Genomic DNA, 24,429 nt, shown 5'->3' with positions numbered 1-24,429 from the left:
AGTGCACACAGCCACGCCCCCTTTTTTAAAGGGTCGGCGCCCTATTACCCGGAAGTGACTCCTGGGGTCACCTATCACCCTGAAGCTATAGAAAGCACTCTTCTCTTAGGGGAGGCGCTTGAGCAACGATGCCTATCCATAGTGTGTTGCTAGTTCTCAGGTCCCGTGCCCGTTACTGTGTCTAGTCCTGCGTCACGTGTCCTAGTACCAGTTACCTGTACCCGCTAATCTGCGTCTCTTCCTAGAGCCTCCTACTACTACCACCTCTGCGCGGCCACGTCTGAGTCACCACCTCTGCGCGGCCACGTCTGAGTCACCACCTCTGCGCGGCCACGTCTAAGTCACCACCTCTGCGCGGCCACGTCTGAGTCACCACCTCTGCACGGCCACGTCTGAGTCACCACCTCTGCACGGCCACGTCTGAGTCACCACCTCGTCGCGGTCACGTCTGAGTCACCACCTCTGTATCATTACTTCTGAGCACATCTGTACTGGATTTCACAGACTCTTTGTCAGAGTTTCGGGATTTCCAGTTTTCCTCTGAAGGATCTTGCCCTTTGTTAACATGGAGTTTTCTGTTCTGTTGCCCTACTTCCTGTTCATCTGTTTAAAAGCCCGCCCCTAAGCTTTGTCTAGTTGCCTGAGTATACTGCTTCCTGTGTACTCCTGCCCTGCTGCTCTCATCTCCTGATTGCTGTTTGGATCCTGTTGAAACACCCGACACCAGCTCTGGACTTCACCTGTCTCATCAAGCTGTGCTCGGACTCCGTCTGCCGTCTCTGGTCGGCACTTCTGCCCGGTCCCTTCCATTTCATATCCACCCTAGGACTCACATCACGTACGGACATTTTTGGACTATACCTGTTGCCCTTTCGTGTCCCGGCTGCTGCGCATTTAGGCCTTCTGGGGTGATTGCCAGACAGCCCCTGTATAGGGGTTCGCTCCTGGTGGTCTCCCTGGGGGAGTCCGGTGCGCGGTCCCGGGAATTCCCCTTTGCTCTGAACCCGGCAGGTATTTACTGTGTTTATGTTCTACTGTGTATATTCTGTCCTGTGCACATATTGTGGTTACATATTATAAAACGTCTTTGCACCAAGAACCCGTCTCTGGTTGTCATTGCCCTAACGCAATCGAAATCCTCAGTACATACAATAGTATTACATTATACTCAGGCCAATAAGAGGATTTCGCTGGGGCAATGACTGAGACACGAGTAGATCAGCTTTTCTCCATGATTAACTCCTTGCAGCAGGAGATGGAGGAGGTGCAAACTAAGCTTAGAGATGTGGAGGTACAGCTGGGCCATGATCACCAGGTACTGGGTCCGGCTATTCAGGATTTGCAATCCAGAATGAAGGCTCAGGAAGCCACCCCCGCTACATCCGTATCAGCTCCCGGTATGCCTAGGTTACCTCCATTTCGTTTCAGTGGTGATCGAAGTCAGTTCCGTGGGTTTGTTAACCAGTGTATACTGTTTTTTGATGTACATGCTGATTATTACCGGTCTGACCGGTCAAAAGTGTTATGTATAATCATGTTGTTAACCTCACGAGCACTGGCTTGGGCTAATCCTATGATTGAGAATCGTGATATCCGTTTAAATAACCTGGATGACTTTTTAACAGCAATGGCGCAAATGTTTGATGATCCTAATCGCCGTGCTACCGCTGAATCGGCTCTGTTTTCCTTACGTCAGGGAAAGCGGTCTGTCGTCGAATACGCCACTGAGTTCAAAAGGTTAGTGGTAGACACCGACTGGGGAAACAATGCGCTATTGTCAGTTTTCAGAAAGGGTCTGTCCGGTACCATCAAGGACGAGTTAGCTCGTGCCGAATCTCCACAGGATTTTGAACTGTTTCTCCAACACTGTGTGCGTATCGATACCCGCTTGACGGAACGCAGACAGGAAAAATGGGCAGCTGTAAACCGGGTAACCAACTTTGCGTTTCCTTCTAAAGAACCCGCTCACAAGACGCCACGGGAGGCCGAGGATGTTCTTATGCAAGTGGACTCTCTACAAAGGCGAGAGACCAACGAACGTCGTGAACATCGGCTCCGTGAGCGTTTGTGTTTCTATTGTGGTCAATCGGACCATTTTCTGATTGACTGCCCAAAACGTCCAAATCGCCCGAATAAGGTACTGGCAGCAATGGCAGAGTGTGACAACACGGACGCAGAGTCCGATATCTCTGAGGCAAGTTTACACCTGGATGCGGTATTTCCCTCGACATTGATGTCAACTTCACCTAAGGACCCAGAAGGGAAATACACCCATTGCTCGCTTCCCATTCAGATACGGTGGGAGGGACAGTTAATTCCTACATCTGCTATGATAGACTCTGGGGCAGGGGGAAATTTCATGGACTCTTCTTTTGCCAGGAAACACGGTATCCAGACTCAACAAAGATCCTCACTGGTTACCATGGAGACGGTAGACGGTTCTCCATTAGTTTCCGGACCAGTTGATCGGGAGACAGTACCCTTTGAATGTGTGATGAAACCAGGTCAGCAGGAGACCCTTGTTTTCATGTTGATTTCTTTTCCCCATTTTCCGATAATTTTAGGAATTCCTTGACTGCGGTCTACAAATCCAGTCATCGATTGGGAGACTAAAGAAATATCCTTCCCACCCCAGAGTGGTCCGACCATTAGTCCAACTGTACCGGTTCCAGTAACACCGAATGCGGAGGGCACTGTACAGGTACCTGTTCTACCCCCGGTTTATAATGACTTCGCTGATATATGCGACAAAAAAAAAGCAGATCGGCTTCCCCCGCATAGACCGTATGATTGTCCCATAGACTTACTCCCAGGGGCAGAGATCCCGTTTGGTCATGTCTACCCGTTGGCGGCACCTGAGTTACAAGCACTAAAAGATTACATCGATGAAAACCTAGCCAAGGGATTTATTCGACCTTCTACCTCACCAGCAGGGGCACCCATCTTTTTCGTGAAAAAGAAAGAGGGGACTCTGAGACCTTGTATCGACTACCGGGAACTAAATAAGATAACCATCCGGAACCGGTATCCGTTACCGTTGATTCCCGAACTATTGGAGAGAGTACAACAGGCCAAAATATTTACTAAATTGGATCTCCGTGGGGCATATAATCTACTCCGCATACGTCCCGGGGACGAGTGGAAAACAGCGTTCAGATGTCGGTATGGACATTATGAGTATCTAGTGATGCCTTTCGGACTTTGTAACGCCCCTGCGGCTTTCCAACACCTAGTCAACGATATTTTTAGGGATATAATGGACCAGTTCATGGTGATTTACCTGGATGATATCTTGATCTTTTCTGATTCCCTACAGGAACACCAGGAGCACGTCAAGACAGTACTTACCCGTCTGAGGGATAACCACCTGTATATTAAACTGGAGAAGTGCGAATTCCATTGCTCAAATATACAATTTTTAGGATATGTCATCTCTCCTCAGGGATTGAACATGGAGTCTGGCAAGATACGGGCAATTCTAGACTGGCCGGAACCGGGAAACATCAAGGAGGTACAACGCTTTGTCGGTTTTGCTAACTTTTACAGACGCTTTATCCGTAACTTTTCAGAGATCGTCCGTCCTATCACTCTGTTAACCAAAAAGGGGCAGAAGTTTGTGTGGTCCGCCCAGGCCCAGGAAGCTTCCAATCGTCTCAAGGTTTGTTTTACCTCAGCGCCCATACTAATACACCCGAATCCCGCACTCCCTTTTATTGTGGAAGTCGATGCTTCCGATTATGCATTAGGGGCTATCCTTTCACAAAGGACTGGGGACAAGAGTCTCTTGCACCCGTGTGCTTTCTTTTCTCGCCGGTTGTCCCCTGCAGAAAAGAACTATGACATTGCGGACAAGGAATTGTTGGCGATTATTTCTGCTTTTAAGGAATGGAGACACCACTTACAGGGAGCAGCGCAACAAGTGATAGTTCTCACAGACCATCGTAACCTAGAATTCCTTAAATCTGCCAGGTGCCTGTCTCCACGGCAATCCCGTTGGAGCCTGTTCCTTAACCAGTTCAATTTTATCGTTACATACCGTCCAGGGTCACGTAATGGGAAAGCCGATGCCTTGTCCCGAATCCACGCCATGGACTCCGTGCCTGGAACCCCGTCTCAGACCGTTTTATCAGATGCCAATTTTGTTGGAGTAATCCGGGACCAGGACTTGTGGAAGGACATCAAGCTGGCCTATGATGGTGACGTATTTCTTGCTGCCCCCCCGAATGATGTGACTCTTGTCCTTCGGAATGGTGTGTGGTCGAGAGAGCGATGTATTTATGTCCCGGAGGCTGTAAGACTTCGGGTTCTCAAGTTGGTCCATGACTCCGTGTTGGCAGGTCATAGGGGGGTACAGAAGACACAGGAATTTTTGAGTCGTTTTTTCTGGTGGCCTACCTGTTTAAAGGATGTGAAAGACTATGTCCACTCATGTGTGGTTTGTGTCCGGTGCAAGGTCCCTCGTGTGGCTCCTACGGGACTCCTTCAACCGTTACCCGTACCATCTCGACCTTTGGGATCCATCTCAATGGATTTTATTGTGGAGTTGCCCGTCTCGGGCGGTAACAATACCATTTTGGTGGTAGTGGATCGGTTGACAAAGGCTGCTCACTTTATTCCATGTACCGGTCTTCCCTCAGCCGCAAAGACAGTGGATTTGGTTATCCAGAATATATTTCGGTTGCATGGGGTACCGGATGAGATCATCTCTGACCGGGGCGTGCAGTTCACTTCTAAGTTCTGGAAAGGGTTTTGTTCGGCACTCCATATTGATGTCTGTTTGTCTTCTGCATACCATCCCCAGACAAATGGGCAAACCGAACGGACTAATCAAACCCTGGAGCAGTACCTACGATGTTATGTCAGCCATCTGCAGGACGATTGGTTGCAGCTGCTTCCTTTGGCGGAGTTCTCGTATAACAACACTCAGAGCAGCTCCACTAAGGTAACGCCCTTTTTCGCTAACTTGGGTTACCATCCGAATATTTTGCCTAGGTCACCGGTGGCGGTTTCGGTGCCAGCGGTGGAGGACAGATTGACGGAGCTACAACGGAATCTGGAGGTTTTAAAGGACTCTTTGGCTTCGGCTCAGGAGCGTTACAAGAAGTCGGCAGACACTCACCGGAAACAGACACCCATGTACAGTGCCTACAAGTAGTATTCAACCCCCTGCAGATTTAGCAGGTTTGATAAGATGCAAATAAGTTAGAGCCTGCAAACTTCAAACAAGAGCAGGATTTATTAACAGATGCATAAATCTTACAAACCAACAAGTTATGTTGCTCAGTTAAATTTTAATAAATTTTCAACATAAAAGTGTGGGTCAATTATTATTCAACCCCTAGGTTTAATATTTTGTGGAATAACCCTTGTTTGCAATTACAGCTAATAATCGTCTTTTATAAGACCTGATCAGGCCGGCACAGGTCTCTGGAGTTATCTTGGCCCACTCCTCCATGCAGATCTTCTCCAAGTTATCTAGGTTCTTTGGGTGTCTCATGTGGACTTTAATCTTGAGCTCCTTCCACAAGTTTTCAATTGGGTTAAGGTCAGGAGACTGACTAGGCCACTGCAACACCTTGATTTTTCACCTCTTGAACCAGGCCTTGGTTTTCTTGGCTGTGTGCTTTCGGTCGTTGTCTTGTTGGAAGATGAAATGACGACCCATCTTAAGATCCTTGATGGAGGAGCGGAGGTTCTTGGCCAAAATCTCCAGGTAGGCCGTGCTATCCATCTTCCCATGGATGCGGACCAGATGGCCAGGCCCCTTGACTGAGAAACAGCCCCACAGCATGATGCTGCCACCACCATGCTTGACTGTAGGGATGGTATTCTTGGGGTCGTATGCAGTGCCATCCAGTCTACAAACGTCACGTGTGTGGTTGGCACCAAAGATCTCGATCTTGGTCTCATCAGACCAGAGAACCTTGAACCAGTCTGTCTCAGAGTCCTCCAAGTGATCATGAGCAAACTGTAGATGAGCCTTGACATGACGCTTTGAAAATAAAGGTACCTTACGGGCTCGTCTGGAACGGAGACCATTGCGGTGGAGTACGTTACTTATGGTATTTGCTGAAACCAATGTCCCCACTGCCATGAGATCTTCCCGGAGCTCCTTCCTTGTTGTCCTTGGGTTAGCCTTGACTCTTCGGACAAGCCTGGCCTCGGCACGGGTGGAAACTTTCAAAGGCTGTCCAGGCCGTGGAAGGCTAACAGTAGTTCCATAAGCCTTCCACTTCCGGATGATGCTCCCAACAGTGGAGACAGGTAGGGCCAACTCCTTGGAAAGGGTTTTGTACCCCTTGCCAGCCTTGTGACCCTCCACGATCTTGTCTCTGATGGCCTTGGAATGCTCCTTTGTCTTTCCCATGTTGACCAAGTATGAGTGCTCTTCACAAGTTTGGGGAGGATCTTAATTAGTCAGAAAAGGCTTGAAAAAGAGAAAATTAATCCAAACATGTGAAGCTCATTGTTCTTTGTGCCTGAAATACTTCTTAATACTTTAGGGGATCCAAACAGAATTCTTGTGGTTTGAGGGGTTGAATAATAAATGACCCTCTGAATAAACTTTTCACAATTTAAAAAAATAAAATAAAAAAAGAAATAAGATTCTTTTTTGCTGCAGTGCATTTCACACTTCCAGGCTGATCTACAGTCCAAATGTCACAATGCCAAGTTAATTCCGAATGTGTAAACCTGCTAAATCTGCAGGGGGTTGAATACTACTTGTAGGCACTGTATAAGGTAGGGGACTCGGTGTGGTTATCCACCAAGAATCTGAAACTAGGTGTTCCTTCGCAGAAGCTGGGGCAGAAATTCATTGGTCTGTTCAAGATCACCGGGATAGTGAGCTCTGTGGCCTGTCGGCAGAGGTTGCCGCACAATTTAAAGGTACACCCGGTCTTTCACGTTTCCCCTAATACGTTTCATGGTCGTATCGTGCCTCCTCCTCCACCAGTGATGGTTGATGGCCAGGAGCAGTTTGTGGTTGAGGACATTATTGACTCCCGGCTCCATCGGCATCGGCTTCAGTATCTGGTACGTTGGCAGGGGTACTCCCCCGAGGACGATTCCTGGGAACCTGTGGGTAACATCCGAGCACCCCGGAAGGTTGCTCAGTTTCATCAGTTTCGTCCTGAGGCCGTTTCTGGGGGGGGGAGTACTGTCAGAGTTCCGGGATTTCCAGTTTTCTTCTGAGTGATCTTGCCCTTTGTTAACATGGAGTTTTCTGTTCTGTTGCCCTACTTCCTGTTCATCTGTTTAAAAGCCCGCCCCTAAGCTTTGTCTAGTTGCCTGAGTATACTGCTTCCTGTGTACTCCTGCCCTGCTGCTCTCATCTCCTGATTGCTGTTTGGATCCTGTTGAAACACCCGACACCAGCTCTGGACTTCACCTGTCTCATCAAGCTGTGCTCGGACTCTGTCTGCCGTCTCTGGTCGGCACTTCTGCCCGGTCCCTTCCATTTCATATCCACCCTAGGACTCACATCACGTATGGACATTTTTTTGACTATACCTGTTGCCCTTTCGTGTCCCGGTTGCTGCACATTTAGGCCTTCTGGGGTGATTGCCAGACAGCCCCTGTATAGGGGTTCGCTCCTGGTGGTCTCCCTGGGGGAGTCCGGTGCGCGGTCCCGGGAATTCCCCTTTGCTCTGAACCCGGCAGGTATTTACTGTGTTTATGTTCTACTGTGTATATTCTGTCCTGTGTACATATTGTGGTTACATATTATAAAACGTCTTTGCACCAAGAACCTGTCTCTGGTTGTCATTGCCCTAACGCAATCGAAATCCTCAGTACATACAATAGTATTACACGCTTCTGTCTGTAGAGCCGATACCACTGGTCCTGGCGGTCGTGCATTTAGGCCCCTGGGGCTGTGCCTGACAGTCCCCTTGGAGTTAGCTCTAGGTTAGCTCCTTCAGGGGAGACCGGTGTAAGGTCCTTTGGGTCCACTTCCGGTCACTCGCTGCTCCTCGGCGACCATAAAGGCCCTGTCACACACTGAGCTAAATCTGCAGCAGATCTGTGGTTGCAGTGAAATTGTGGGCAATCAGTGCCAGGTTTGTGGCTGTGTACAAATGTAACTATGTCCATGATTTCACTGCAACCACAGATCTGCCAAAGATTTATCTGTGTGTGTGACCGGGCCTTATTACTCATGTTGTTTTGGCCGGTGTTTTAACATCAGTTGTGAATTTGGAAATGGTCCTGTGTGATTCATGGCTTTAACCATCCTTTTCCAGCTTTGCCAACACTATAGTAGTAGTAAAGTGCCCTGGTCTAGAGAGCACTGCCTTGCACCCTCCACACACCTGTGCCAGTAGACCCTCCACTCCAGGACCTTTGTCATTGCATATCGATACCACAAGAGCTTAGTAGATTTCTAAAATTCACATATACAGTAGTGAACTTTGAATAAAAGTTTGGCCATCAAGTGCACATTTCTGGGACCATGGCTGTGTTCGTCCGTATATTTCGGTTCGGGTGGGCACTTGTTGGGAGTATTCACCATAACATGAGAGAACAGATGCTGCCTCGGCCCTTTCCTCCTGTCGCCCTCTGCTCACTGTTCTGAGAAGGTCGCATAGTAATTTATTAGGGATAATTGGTCCCTCGTATGCTTTGCTCACCTGCATCATTACCCTCCAAGTGCGCCACGCTTCGCTGGTACATTAGTAACGTACGCTGGAATCTCGTTATCTCTTTATCCAAATGGCCTCATTTAAAAGAGAAAAGCTCATGTTATGAAGGGCAATTACACGTTAAGTGTTATGTGTAATTTTCATCTGTCTGATGGCCACAGACAAGCCATAGAGCTGTATTTAACCTCGAGCTGCTGAGGCCTGAGGTACCACAAGGGCTCGGACTCCGCTCCTCCAACTCTTGTTCCCAGTTCTACTCTAGCGCGGTGTATACTTAACCTCAGGGCTGACTTTGTCCCCAAAACTTACTTTTCTCTGAATTGTACAACCACAGATTTTGCATTGGGATCATTAGTTTCTCCTTCTGATATACCAGGATGGCTTTGACAGTCAATACCAGGCTTGGTATTGACTGGTTTGGGTTGCCCAACAATGCACTTCCATCATCTGCGGGATCGGACTAGACAGGCTAGGCTTCACTCCCACCAGCATCATTGAACCTTGGCTGCTGTAGACTTACTCACTGCCCCAGCTCGGTCCCGTTTTCCCCTGCTGCCGTGCAACCTTCCATGTATGCTGTGGCCTCCTTCACCTCCCAAGTCCTGTACATCCCACACAGGGTTCCCATTAGTTAGGCCTAAGACACACGGAGAGAAAAACAGTGCGAGTGGAGTGCTATAAAACATCGCATTCCACTCGGACCAATTCTAGCCTGTGTGTGAGCACACAAGGAAGGAAGGAATAACGAACTCCATTCTATGTCTGAACTGGGTGCAAAAACCTAAAAAAAATCAGTATATGGAGATAAGGTATGCACACCAGTGACTATGCAAGGGGAATACATGTAATAGCAGAAACTGCTGTGTGAATACTGACATGAAAAATTCATTAGCTATATGTAAGGGTGAAATGTGAAAAATGGAACCTGCATTACTGCCATGAATATATGAATAAAGAGAAATTTAGCTACTGAATTGATCAATGCAATAGAGCCCCAACACTACGCCAAAGTATTTCTCTACGTTGGGGTCCCTAGCTTGTGTGTGTCCTCTCATGCAGTTAAAAAACTTACCGTGTATGAGAAGTTGAGACCCAGGCTATATATACGTATCATGTGGATTGGCAATAGGTGTGAGTGGGGTGGGTTCACAAACGAAAAACTACTAACAAATAAGGAATAACGTTTGGAACTCCGTTCTAAGTCTGAACTGGGTGCAAAAACCTAAAAAAACATCACTATATGGAGATAAGGTATGCACACCAGTGACTATGCAAGGGGAGAAATACTTTGGCGTAGTGTTGGGGCTCTATTGCATTGATCAATTCAGTAGCTAAATTTCTCTTTATTCATATATTCATGGCAGTAATGCAGGTTCCATTTTTCACATTTCACCCTTACATATAGCTAATGAATTTTTCATGTCAGTATTCACACAGCAGTTTCTGCTATTTCATGTATTCCCCTTGCATAGTCACTGGTGTGCATACCTTATCTCCATATAGTGATGTTTTTTTAGGTTTTTGCACCCAGTTCAGACTTAGAATGGAGTTCCAAACGTTATTCCTTATTTGTTAGTAGTTTTTCGTTTGTGAACCCTCCCCAACCACACCTATTGCCAATCCATATCATACGCATAAATAGACTGGGTCTCAGCTTCCCATACACGGTAAGTTTTTTAACTGCATGAGAGGACACACACAAGCTAGGGACCCCAACGTAGGGAAATACTTTGGCGTAGTGTTGGGGCTCTATTGCATTGATCAATTCAGTAGCTAAATTTCTCTTTATTCATATATTCATGGCAGTAATGCAGGTTCCATTTTTCACATTTCATTCTTACATATAGCTATTGAATTTTTCATGTCAGTATTCACACAGCAGTTTCTGCTATTACATGTATTCCCCTTGCATAGTCACTGGTGTGCATACCTTATCTCCATATGTGTGTGAGCACACATGAGCGATTATTTTCTCAGCCCTAATCGGACTGAGAAAACAATCGCAGCATGCTGCGATTGTAATGCGAGACTCTTTCTCTCGCACCCATTCAAGTGAATGGGGCGAGAGAAAAATCGCACTGCACTCGCGGTACACCGGTGTACCGCAAGTGCAGTGTGAGAATGGCAATAGCCGGCTATGCAGGAGAGAGGGAGAGAAATCCCTCCCTCCCCTCCTGAGTGCCGGCCCGCCCCCCGCAGCTGAGGTCTGCTTGCACGAACGGACCTCAGTAGCAAGGACACTCGCATGACACTCGGCTCTGCTTTACTGCCAGCATGAGCCGAGTGTCATATAAGGGGATCGCAGTAGTCCCCGTGTGGCTCCAGCCTTAACCTAAGACACGCATGCATCGGCCCTCCTCATAAAGGGTTGGCGTGCTATTTCCAGGAAATGCTTCTCAGCTAATGGCTCAGAGGCACAGCTTGGTTAAGGCATCCTCCAATTAGGGGAGGTGCCTGCACAATGCTCTTAGTCCGTGTTCCAGTCTGCTACCTATCTAGTTGTCAGGTTTTGAGCTCCCGTCATGTTAACCCTGTGTCCGTTTCCAGTACCTGCCTTCCGACACCTGTCTGCCCCTGCCGTGCCCACCATTCCTGTCCGTACTCGCCTGTCCGGCCTGCCACAGTCACCCCGCCTGTACCCTGAGTCCGTCACCTGACCTGGGGGTCAGCTGCCACAGTTCCAGTCACTGCCCTGGGATTGGTACCTGGCGTCCGCCTCGCAGTGGGTGCTTAGTTAAGCCCTTCCCAGTTAACCCCCTCCCATTAAAAGGTAATCCCATCCCCCTGTAGTCCAGTGGGTCCACTAATCCCGCTCAATGACACTAATCCGGCCAAAAGCGTTACAGGTGTCCATTGTCCTGCCGTCCGTTAACTGGTTGTCCTAACTTGGACCATTGTTCCTAGGTTCTAACCACCCACTGCATCACTGCATACTGTGACCTGTCATTATGATGTTCTGACCCAATTGTCCAGTCAAGACAATTCTCCCCTTGTCTGTATTACTCAGTTCCTTACACTTGCCCATTTTTCTTGCTTCTAACATATCCACTTTTGCTAACTAATAAATAACACAAAAAATCCCTTGACTACAGGTGCCCAAAGTTGCAATGAAAAAATTATCTTTGAGTAGAGTGCCCCGCTCAACGAAAAAAGCCACTATACACATGGTATAAGGGGCCTAAAACTCCGAAACCAAAAAAATATGATCTAGTTATAGATTGGTCTTCTCAAAGAGAAGAAATGTCACTTCATGTGCATGATTTTTGTGCCTGCACATTTATGGACTCCGATTTTATCAATCGAAATCTCCGGTCTTCTTCACTAGGATCCGTCAATCTAGTTTGAAGTTGCGATTCTGCACAAATGAGTCTCAGGCCACAAGAGCCCAATTTGTCCGAAAACTGCAGAAGTTTGGTTTCAACATATGTGAAGATGAAGTAACGGCTCCAGGACCTGCTGCAAGAAAACTGATGCTGGAACAGGGATTGCGCCCTCACTTATTAGTCCATGACGGTGAGTGGAAGAAGCTTCATGCCAGGATACTGTACCAGTCCAATAATGGAAGTCATATACCCGAGCAGATGATGGTGGATAATATATCAAAGAATGGTTTATTCAGACAAATACTGATTTATGCAAGATTTTTTACATCGTTCATGACACCTTTAATATTTGCAAATAGCCTCTTCAGAAGGCCATGAGTTCCACCACCACTCATTGGATATAGCAAACCTAAAAGTCAATATCGACCGGTCACCCCACATGATATTTTGAAAAATGAAGTGCTTACTGTGATAGATCAGTGAATGGTATGTATATGTCCACCACCTTTTTTGTTTTAGATCTTCTCCCAGAATTTGACTCCATTGATAAATCCAAACCCAACTGTGTTGTGATCGGAGACGCTGCCGAAAACTTCTCCTATCAAAATGTCAACCAAGCATTTCAGGTGTTGGTGAACTTGGAGAAACCAGTGCTGATATCTCTTGGGAAAGGGTGAGTGGTTCAGTTTCTTACGTGTCCATGGAATTAGCTATTGGAATCCAAATTAACGAACATGAGTAGGAATATTGGTTGTTCATGCCAAACAAAAGGAACAAATGCTACTTCCCGAGTCTTATCATCCCGGCATCCGATATCAAGGAAAATTAGGGGGGCACAATACACATTAGATAATTCATCTTTAGTTTAGGTTAATACACATCTAGTGCTTATATCCAGCTTAAAGGGAACCTGTCACCACTTTTTTGGCCTATACACTGCAGCCACCACCACCGGGCTCTTATATTCAGCATCTTAAAATGCTGTATCTAAGAGCCCAGGCCGGGGGTATAACATAAAAAACACTTTATAATACTTACATAACGGTCGCACGCTGGGCCTCATGGGCGTCTCCGGTGCCGGCGCCGCCTCTTTTGTCCATCTTTGTGCTCCTTCTTCTTTAGCCGTGGTGCATGACGGGTCCAACGTCATCCACACTCACCGGCATTCAGGTCCTGAGCAGGCGCACTTTGATCTGCCCTGAGCAGGGCAGATCAAAGCATTGTAGTGCGCCCGCGCAGGACCGGCGAGTGTGTATGACGCAGCCTCGTCATGTACCCAGGCTTCAGAAAAAGGACGAAGATGGCCAAAAGAGGCGGCGCTGGCACCGGAGATGCCCATAAGGCCCACCGCACGACCATTAGGTAAGTATTATTAAGTGTTTTTTATGTTATACCCCCGGCCTGGGCTCTTATATACAGCATGTTAGAATGCTGTATATAAGAGCCCGGTGGTGGTGGCTGCAGCTTATACGCCAAAAAAGTGGTGACAGGTTCCCTTTAAAGAGGACAAACCACCAGGATTTTCATATATAAACTAAAACCAGTGCTATACTGGCGCTATCATGCTGATTCTATACATACCTTTAGTTGTGAGATCGGATGTATAGTTTCTGAAATACAGGCAAATAAAGTCTGTGAAATTCACTGTTACTTGATTGATAGCAGCTATAGAATATCTAATAGGTGGGTCGGGCTTTGCTAGTTATTCCCGCCTCTGTCTGCTGTCTGCCCTATCTCCCCGCCTCTGTTATTACAGGGAGAGGAGGGAGGAAAGAGTGTTTCCTGTTTATATATGAAAATCCTGATTGTTGATCCTCTTTAAAAGGAGTTGTCCACTATTCCCACAACCCCTTCTGATTCCAAATGTTTCCCCCAGGTAAAATGATAAAGCCTATACTCCCCTCCCATACCAGCGCCCTTATAGCGGTGCCGAGCCTCGCGGTGCCAGGGCTCACCTGACATTGTGACTTCAGGTGAGCCCTGCATCCAATCAGCACCGGCTTCTGTCTCCCTGCCTTCGGACCAAATGTGTTAATCAACAGGAAATGAGCGCAGCGGCTGCTGATCACTTCCTGTTGTTTGGTCTGAAGGCAGAGAAAAGGAACCCGAAGCTGATTGGACACGGGACTCACATGATGTTACAACCCCATGTGAGCCCCGGGTACGCAAGTCTCTGGAATGGCGCTGGTAGAGGAGGTGAGTATAGGCTTTATCATTTCACCTAAACATGTGGAAACATAAGAGGTTGTCCTTATAGTGGACAACCCCTTTAAGATCTGTAGGGTCTGACTACTGGGGCCCCCGCAGATTATTATCATGAGCAAATCCTAAATACCTGCATTTTTACTTAAATGTACAGTATGTTGTCTAAAAATAATTTTTGCAATTGAGTTTCATTAAAAATTGGCACCATTTGATTTTGAAGGCCTATTTTTTTTCCTCTGCTCATTATTGCTGGGTGCAGCACAAGATGAACTAAGAGTCTTGTCAGTGAGCTCGTTCTGGCAGGGAGTTTAGAGCTCTTTTTTTTGTTTTTTTCTAAGTTTCTGTTTTCTCTGATGTAGATGTAGCAGTGGTCAGAAGGCTGAACTCTGTATAACCACTACCCACACCACTGATTGGCAGCTTCTTGTGTACACTGTACATTGTCAGCAAGCTGCCAATGAGTGATGTAGGCGGGGTTACATGGTTTAGCTGGATTATCTGGCACGCAACACTAAAGCTGGTGTCACACTAAACGACAGCGACAACGACGTCGCTGTTACGTCACCATTTTCGGTGACGTAACAGCGACCTTGTAAGTCGCTGTTATGATCGCTGCTTAGCTGTCAAACACAGCGACGCAGCAGCGATCATAACGTCGCTGTGCTACATGTGCAGAGAGCAGGGAGCCGCGCTTAGCGCTGGCTCCTTGCTCTCCTGCAGCACACATCGGGTTAATTAACCCGATGTGTGCTGCAGCTACATGTCACAGTTCAGAGAGCAGGGAGCCGCGCTTAGCGCTGGCTCCTTGCTCTCCTGCAGCACACATCGGGTTAATTAACCCGATGTGTGCTGCAGCTACATGTCAGTGCAGAGAGCAGGGAGCCGCGCGCACTGCTTAGCGCTGGCTCCTTGCTCTCCTTGCTACAGTATACATCGGGTTAATTACCCGATGCGTACTGCAGCCACATGTCACAGTGCAGGAGCCGGCACTGGCAGCAAGAGCGGAGGCTGGTAACCAGCGTAAACATCGGGTAACCAGGGAAAGGTCTTCCCTTGGTTACCCGATGTTTACGCTGGTTACAGCTTACCGCAGCTGCCAGTGCCGGCTCCTGATCGCTTCATTTCGTCGCTCTCTCGCTGTCACACACAGCGATGTGTGTGTCACAGCGGGAGAGTGACGACCAAAAAATGAAGCTGGACATTCAGCAACGACCGGCGACCTCACAGCAGGGGCCAGGTCGTTGCTGGATGTCACACACAGCGACAGCGACGGGACGTCGCTGCAACGTCACAGAAAATGGTGACGTAGCAGCGACGTCGTTGTCGTCGTCGTTATGTGTGACACCAGCTTTAGTCCTTGCAGTGATAATCCACTGCTGATAAAACACTGATTGCATTGAAAGTACAGCATGCTAGAATAAGGGGTACTTCTCACATAGCGAGATCGCTGCTGAGTCACAGGTTTTGTGACGCACCAGTGACCTCATCAGCAATCTCGCTGTGTGTGACACTGAGCAGCGATCTGGCCCCTGCTGTGAAATCGCTGATCGTTACACACACCTCTGGTTCATTTTTTGCTCGTTGCTCTCCCGCTGTGAAGCACACATCACTGTGGTTGACAGCGAGAGAGCAACGATCTGAATGTGCAGGGAGCAGGGAGCCAGCTTCTGCGGACGCTGGTAACCAAGGTACACATCGGGTAACTAAGCGAAGCACTTTGCTTGGTTACCCGATATTTACCTTGGTTACTAGCGTACGCCGCTCTCAGGCTGCCAGTACTGGCCCCCTGCACACGTAGCCAAAGTACACATCGGGTAACTAAGCGAAGCGCTTTGCTTAGTAACCTGATGTGTACCCTGGCTACGAGTGCAGGGAGGCAGCGCTAAGCGGTGTGCGCTGGTAACTAGTGTAAATATCAGGTAACCAAGCAAAGCATTTTGCTTGGTTACCCAATATTTACCTTCGTTACCAAGCGCAGCATTGTTTCCACGAGTCACTGGTGGCTGGTCACTGGTGAGATCTGCCTGATTGACAGCTCACCAGTGACCATGTAGCAAAGCACCAGCGATCCTAACCTAATATTGTGGTCGGAATCGCTGGTACGTCGTTTAGTGAGACGGTACCCTAAGTGTTTCAGTCCCTTTATTATGCTACTTTCAGATTATAGGAGAAATTTGCTCACAGATTCTCTTACAGTAAAACTAAAAAGTAAAAGAAAAAAAAAAAAATGCTCCCTTCTTGTGTACACTGTACATTGTCAGCAAACTGCCAATCAGTGATGTAGGCGGGGTTAAACGGATTAGCTGGATTATCTGGCACGCAGCACCTAGTCCTGCAGTCATAATCCCCTGCTGATAGAACACTGATTGCATTGAAAGTACAGAATACTAGAATAAGGCTATGTGCGCACAGTGCGTTTTTCGCGGCGTTTTTGCGCGTTTTTCGGGTGCGTTTTTGGCCTCAAAACTGCATGACTTTGCTTCCCCAGCAAAGTCTATGAGTTTTCATTTTTGCTGTCCGCACACAAATGTTTTTTTAAGCTGCGTTTCTGAGCTTGAAAAAAAAAAATGGACATGTCAATTCTTTCCTGCGTTTTTCTGCGTTTTCCGGCCAAAAACGCAGCGTCAAAAAAACGCAGCGTGCGCACATAGCCTTAGTGTTTCAGTCCCTTTATTATGCTACTTTCAGATTACATAGCAGAAACTTGCTCACAGGTTCTCTTAGGCTATGTGTGCACGCTGCGTTTTTTTGACGCTGCGTTTTTGTGCGTTTTTGGCAGCTAAAAACGCACAAAAACGCACCTGCGTCGAAAAAAACGCATCAAAAAACGCATGCGTTTTTACCGCGATTTGGTGCGTTTTTGGCTGCGTTTTGCTGCGTTTTTGATCTCTGCGTTTTGCTGCGTTTTCTGCCCATTCATTGCATTGGAAAAACGCAGCAAAACGCAGAGATCAAAAACGCAGGAAAGAACTGACATGTCCATTTTTTTTTCAAGCTCAAAAACGCAGCTAAAAAAACCAGTTGTGTGCGGACAGCAAAAATGACAACTCATAGACTTTGCTGGGGAAGCAAAGTCATGCAGTTTTGAGGCCAAAAACGCACCCGAAAAACGCGCAAAAACGCCGCGAAAAACGCACTGTGCGCACATAGCCTTACAGTAAAACTAAAAAGTAAGAAAAGAAAAAAAAAATGCTCCCTAAGGTGTCAACGTCCTTTTAAACATAATCTAACAGAAACGTTTGTGATTAACTTTTAGTTGTAAAACTAATTAAAAAAAACTATCATAAAAAATGTAATATAATCTTAGGCTATGTGCGCACGTTTTTTTCAGTGCAGAAAAAACCGCACCCTCTGGCAGAGGGGACAATTGTAAACAATGCGTTTTGGAAAAAACGCATCGAAAATGCATGCGTTTTTCATGTGTTTTACATGCGTTCTCTTCAGGTGCGTTTTTGACCACATGATCCAGTGACACGGCGTGTAGTACACAGTGCCAGCCTTCCTGCAGAGATGTGAGTGTTGTCCACGGGAGAACGCAGCTGCCCATGCCCACGATTTGGGTTCAGGCTGCTGTGGACTTTAGCTCTATTCTACGTGCAGAGAACACTCTCGTCTCCGCAGCATAAATTGACATTCTGAGGCTCAGGAAGCCACGCCGCAGGTCAGTTTATGCGCCGGAGAAAAGAAGCACAGTGGGCACAGGATTTCTAAAAATCCTTCCACTGTGCTTCTACTGCACAACGCAGCGTTATGGACGCAGGGAAAACACTATGCGCCCAAAACGCTGGAAACCCTGATTGTCGGCACACAGCCAAAAATGCGTCAATGGATGTCAAACATATATATAATGTCCCACCTCCCTGCATATTCTAAGCTGGCGCCCTTTAGTGCCTTTCATGTGGCACTAAAGGCTGCCTAGCCTTGTTTTTAGCCCAAAAAAAAAAAATTTAAAATAAATGACGTGGGGTCCCCCCTATTTTTGATAGCCAGTAAGGGTAAAGCAGACAGCTGTAGCCTGCAAACCACAGCTGACAGCTTTATCTTGTCTGGTGATCAATTTGGCGGGCTCCCCAAGCTGTTTTTTTTTTTTATTTATAAATAAATAATTAAAAAAAAAAAACGTGGGGTCCCCCCAAATTAGATCACCAGCCAAGGTGAAGCTGACAGCTGGGGTCTGGTATTCTCAGGATGGGAAGAGCCATGGTTATTGGACTCTTTTCAGCCTAAAAATAGCAGGCCGCAGCCGCCCCAGAAGTGGCGCCCCAGAAGTGGCGCTGTGGCAAACGGGGTAATATATGGGGTTGATACCAGATGTGTAATGTCACCTGGCATCAAGCCCAGCAATTAGTGATGTCATGGCGTCTATCAGATACCCGACAAAACTAATTGACAGTAATAGCAAAAAAAAATTGACAACAAAAAAAATAATTATTTGAAAAAACACTCCCCAAAATATTCCCTCTTTGACCAATTTATTGAAAAGAAAAAAAAATCGGGTCTGCAGTAATCCATTTTTGACGTCCCACGACTCTGGACCTTCTAGAATATGGGGGGCACGTTCAGGGAACGTATCCCCCATTTTCTAGGAGTGCAGACCCTCCATTTGAGGAGAGTGGGTGCAAAGAATCTGCACCCACTCTCCCCGGGCCACAGCTGCAGAGTGAAGGCAGGAAGCTGAGCTGTCACCTGCTCTGCACATGTGACCGGCGCGCACTGTGAAGGAGGAGGGGGCCGCGGGGGATCAGCGACAGGTATGGGGGACACCGGGGGGGAATAGGGGGTGAACTGGCAGGGCCTGGGGAGCAGTTTTCTGTCGCATGTGTTATGGCACATGCGGCAGAAACAGAGGAATAGGGTACGGCTGGTGCGCTGCTGTGCGCGCGGCCATCTTGGATTTTCGGGAGGGGGTTGGGGGTCAGGGCGGGCACTTTGGAGACACCGGCTTTCCTGAACTTTGCCAGGAAGTGAGGTCAACAGGAAACCTCTTGACCTCACTTCCAGGTAAAAATGCCTGCGTTCTGTATGCCCAAAAAGCATGCGTACTGCAACAACAATGCAGTGAACTGCGATGTAGCTGCGTTCTGACCCACATCATTGATTTCAATGGGTGGAGAACGCAGCTACAACGCACAAAAGAAGTGACATGCTGCTTTTTTATCCGCACCGATTTTTGGCATCCAAAACGCTGCGTTTAGAAATGCAGCGTGTGCATCAATTTTTCGGCTTTCTCATACACTTTGCTGGGGAAGCTGAACGCATGCTACTTGGCACTGTAACGCTGCAGTTCTAAACTCAGCGTTTCCGCGGGAAAAAACGCAACGTGCGCACATAGCCTTAAAAATGATCTAGAGAGGAATCATAGAAATATGTGAAAAGTAATGTTCTGACTCGTACCATTTGATTCATGAACCATATCAGCATCGAGTTTCCTTTATCACCGTCATGTTTTGTGGGGAAAAAAATAATAAAATTAAAATACAAAAAAATATATATATTTTTTTAGCCTTTTTTGCTTCACTGCTGGATTTTTCTTTTATTTGTTCCTTTAGTATTTCTTGTTTATGATCTAGATATCTATCCATTATCGATCTATCATCTATCCATTATCTATCCATTTATATCTATCCTAATATGTATATCTATCTATCATTTATCTATCTAATATCGATCAATCCATTATCTATCCATCTATATCTATCTATCCTAATATCTATCTATTATCGATTTATCATCTATCCATTATCTATCCATCTATATCTATCTATCATTTATCTATCTATTATCGATCTATCCATTATCTATCCATCTATATCTATCTATCATTATCTGTCTATCATCTATCCATCTATCATCTATCTATCAATCTATCTCTCTATCTATCCCTCTATCTATCTATCTATCAATCTATCTCTCTATCTATCCCTCTATCTATCTATATCTATCCATCTATCATCTATCTATTAATCTATCTATCTATCTATATCTATCTATCTATCCATCTATCATCTATCTATTAATCTATCTATCTATATCTATCTATCCATCTATCATCTATCTATTAATCTATCTATCTATCCATCTATCATCTATCTATATCTATCTATCCATCTATCATCTATCTATTAATCTATCTATCTATCTATATCTATCTATCCATCTATCATCTATCTATTAATCTATCTATCTATATCTATCTATCCATCTATCATCTATCTATATCTATCTATCCATCTATCATCTATCTATTAATCTATCATCTATCTATCTATATCTATCTATCCATCTATCATCTATCTATTAATCTATCTATCTATCTATATCTATCTATCCATCTATCATCTATCTATTAATCTATCTATCTATCTATATCTATCTATCCATCTATCATCTATCTATATCTATCTATCCATCTATCATCTATCTATTAATCTATCTATCATCTATCTATCTATATCTATCTATCCATCTATCATCTATCTATTAATCTATCTATCTATCTATATCTATCTATCCATCTATCATCTATCTATTAATCTATCTATCTATCTATATCTATCTATCCATCTATCATCTATCTATATCTATCTATCCATCTATCATCTATCTATTAATCTATCTATCATTCCATCCATATTATAGAGGTTTGTGTGTTTTTCAGACGTTATTACAAGGAGACTGATGGCTTGATGTTAGACGTGGGGGCCTATATGAAAGCTCTGGAGGTAAGGAGCCTTTTGCGCTCTCATCAATCATTGTTGCACATATGTAATTCTTCACTTTTTGTACAGTATGCCTGTGATATCACAGCAGAGGTCGTGGGAAAGCCGTCCAAGAACTTCTTCCTGTCTGCACTGGATGAGCTAGGAATGCAACCCCACGAGGTACAATATGGAGCCGTCATGCCCAGTGCATGCATATGGCAACCGGTTTGGTGGCTCATAGGCAAGTGCACCACTTTTGATGAATTGGTCTGACATCCACAAGTTGGTGATCACTGCCCTATACACTGTCCTTATATTTTAGGCTGTAATGATTGGAGATGACGTGGTGAATGATATCGGAGGAGCACAAAGTTGTGGCATTCGAGGTGTACTCGTCAGAACTGGAAAATACAGGTAGGCCGATAAGGTCTTCGCACAGTTGCGTCGTATACACAAGAATTTGCCTAAGTATACCGGTAAAATGTTCTTTTTTCCAGGCCTAGTGACGAAAGCCATCCTCAAGTGACTGCTGATGGGTATGTGGATAACTTAGCCCAAGCCGTGGACATCCTCCTGGCCTCTATATCAGCCGACCAGTGACCGCAGAACACTCATTGAGACCTCTCACTAAATGATATTAGGAGCAAAAGAATAATGATAGCAAAAGAAAGGACTGTAAGCAATAACTGCACTGTGCCCGCTCAGCCTGATCCTAACCTCTCCAGCATAGGTAACGTTTATTGGGTTACACGCCTTGTCATTTACAGAAATAAATCATTTACTTGAATAACAAAGTTGTAAATTCAAAGTAAGTGTGTTGTAAAAGTTCTGTTATTATGTTTAGATATGTTATAATATTTTATTTTACATTCTGGATCACAAATCTCGTGCTCACCAGTAATCCACGTCCATAGAGGTCACCAGGGACAAACTATCCAGGTACAGAAGTCACCAGAGACAAACTTTTCCAGGTACAGAAGTCGCCAGGGACAAACTTTTCCAGGTACAGAAGTCGCCAGGGACAAACTTTTCCAGGTACAGAAGTCACCAGGGACAAACTTTTCCAGGTACAGAGGTCACCAGGGACAAACTTTTCCAGGTACAGAGATCACCAGGGACAAACATTCCAGGTACAGAGGTCACCAGGGACAAACTTTTCCAGGTACAGAAGTCACCAGGGACAAACTTTCCAAGTACAAGGGTCACCAGGGACAAACATTCCAGGTACAGAGGTCACCAGGGACAAACTTTCCAGGTACAGAGGTCACCAGGGACAAACTTTCCAGGTGCAGAGGTCACCAGGGACAAACTTTTCCAGGTACAGAAGTCACCAAGGACAAACTTTCCAGGTACAGAGGTCACCAGGGACAAACTTTCCAGGTACAGAGGTCACCAGGGACAAACTTTCCAGGAACAGAGGTCACCAGGGACAAACATTCCAGGCACAGAGGCCACCAGAGACAAACATTCCAGGTACAGAAGTCACCAGGGACAAACATTCCAGGAACAGAGGCCACCAGGGACAAACTTTCCAGGTACAGAGGTCACCAGGGACAAACTTTCCAGGTGCAGAGGTCACCAGGGACAAACTTTTCCAGGTACAGAAGTCACCAGGGACAAACTTTCCAGGTACAGAGGTCACCAAGGACAAACTTTCCAGGTACAGAGGTCACCAGGGACAAACTTTCCAAGTACAAGGGTCACCAGGGACAAACATTCCAGGCACAGAGGCCACCAGAGACAAACATTCCAGGTACAGAGGCCGCCAGAGACAAACATTCCAGGTACAGAGGCCGCCAGAGACAAACATTCCAGGTACAGAGGCCGCCAGAGACAAACATTCCAGGTACAGAGGCCACAGGGACAAACGTTCCAGGCACAGAGGTCTCCAGAGACAAACATTCCAGGTACAGAGGCCACCAGGGACAAAAAGAAAAAAAAGTCCTCACAGTTGGGGAACATTGCCTGAGCAGAAGGAAGCAAGTGTTTTTCCAGGATAACCTTGTATACGGCTTGATTCATACGTCCTTCGCAAAGTTTAATCTGCCCAATTCCAGCCTTGCTGAAGCATCCCCATCAACTCCATTGAAAACCTCTGGAATGTAATCAAGAGGAAGATGGGTAGTCACAAGCCATCAAACAAAGAACTGCTTACATTTTTGCACCAGGAGTGGGATAAGGTCACCCAAAAGCAGTGTGAAAGACTGGTGGAAAGCAGCCAAGACGCATGAAAGCTGTGACTTAAAATCATGGTTATTCCACAAAATATTGATTTCTGATCTCTTCCTGAGATAAAACATTATTAGTATTGTTGTGGCTAAATGATTATGAACTTATTTTCTTTGCATTATTTGAGGTCTGAAAGCAATGCATTGTTTTTTTGTTATTTTGATCATTTCTCATTTTCAGAAAATACAAAAATGTTGCTAGGAAATTCGGAGACGATGTCAGTAGTTTATAGAATAAAAGAACCATTTACATTTCACTAAAAAATATAGCTATAAAGAGAAAAATCTGAAAAACTGAAAATTTTGCAGTGGTCTCTTAATTTTTGCCAGAGCTGTAATCTATCTGGTGCCCCATTCTTGTGAATATGTCTCCCATCGTAGTTTATACTTCTTTATCCTGGGCCCCTTCTTGGTATATATAGTCCATGTTCTGCATCTAACACATAAAACACTATGGGGGCTTTACACGCAGCGACATTGCTAGCGTTCGCCCCCGTCGTTTGTGCGTCACGGGCAAATCGCTGCTTGTGGCGGACAAAAAAGAGAATTTTGTTACTTACCGTAAATTCTTTTTCTTATAGTTCCGACATGGGAGACCCAGACCATGGGTGTATAGCTTCTGCCTCCGGAGGACACACAAAGTACTACACTAAAAAGTGTAGCTCCTCCCTCCGAGCATATACACTCCTCGGATAACCAAATATAGCCAGTTTAGTGCAAAAGCTGAAGGAGGACATCCACCCACAAGTAGAGATAAAGTAAAACCCGGAATAACCGGAACCTCTGTCTACAACAACAGCCGGTGAAAACACACGGAACAAGAACTGCCAACAGGCAACAGGGAGGGTGCTGGGTCTCCCATGTCGGAACTATAAGAAAAAGAATTTACGGTAAGTAAACAAAATTCTCTTTTTCTTCATCGTTCCTCATGGGAGACCCAGACCATGGGACGTCTCAAAGCAGTCCATGGGTGGGAATAAACAGAAAACTGAGAAGTAGGCAAAACCTAACTTCACAAATGGGCGACAGCCGCCTGAAGGATGCGTCTGCCCAAGCTCGCATCTGCCGAAGCATGAGCATGCACTTGGTAGTGCTTCGAAAAGGTGTGCAGACTAGACCAAGTGGCAGCCTGACAGACCTGCTGAGCCGTAGCCTGGTGCCTGAAAGCCCAAGAGGCACCGACAGCTCTGGTCGAGTGCGCCTTAATCCCCGGCGGGGGAGGCACCTGAGTACATTGGTAGGCATCGGATATGGCCGACCTAATCCAACGAGCTAGGGTCGGTTTAGAAGCCGAGAGACCCTTGCGCTGACCTGTGGTTAGCACAAAAAG

At 46.1% G+C, this 24,429-nt stretch overlaps 1 protein-coding gene across 1 annotated transcript in view; it reads left to right on the top strand.

Moving 5' to 3' along the window:
- Positions 1-21,665, top strand: part of LHPP (phospholysine phosphohistidine inorganic pyrophosphate phosphatase) — a 33,875-nt gene extending 12,210 nt beyond the window's left edge. Inside the window, exons 2-7 of the mRNA XM_075348508.1 lie at positions 11,968-12,155; positions 12,485-12,638; positions 20,829-20,892; positions 20,959-21,051; positions 21,194-21,285; positions 21,369-21,665. Of these exons, the coding sequence (XP_075204623.1) occupies positions 11,968-12,155; positions 12,485-12,638; positions 20,829-20,892; positions 20,959-21,051; positions 21,194-21,285; positions 21,369-21,471 (694 nt within the window). The 3' untranslated portion in view covers positions 21,472-21,665. The remainder of the gene's footprint in view (positions 1-11,967; positions 12,156-12,484; positions 12,639-20,828; positions 20,893-20,958; positions 21,052-21,193; positions 21,286-21,368) is intronic.
- Positions 21,666-24,429: the final 2,764 nt, after the last annotated feature.

Source organism: Anomaloglossus baeobatrachus, chromosome 5, assembly GCF_048569485.1.
Source record: "Anomaloglossus baeobatrachus isolate aAnoBae1 chromosome 5, aAnoBae1.hap1, whole genome shotgun sequence".
Lineage (NCBI taxonomy): Eukaryota > Metazoa > Chordata > Amphibia > Anura > Aromobatidae > Anomaloglossus > Anomaloglossus baeobatrachus.
This window is presented reverse-complemented; position numbering and strand designations above follow the sequence as displayed.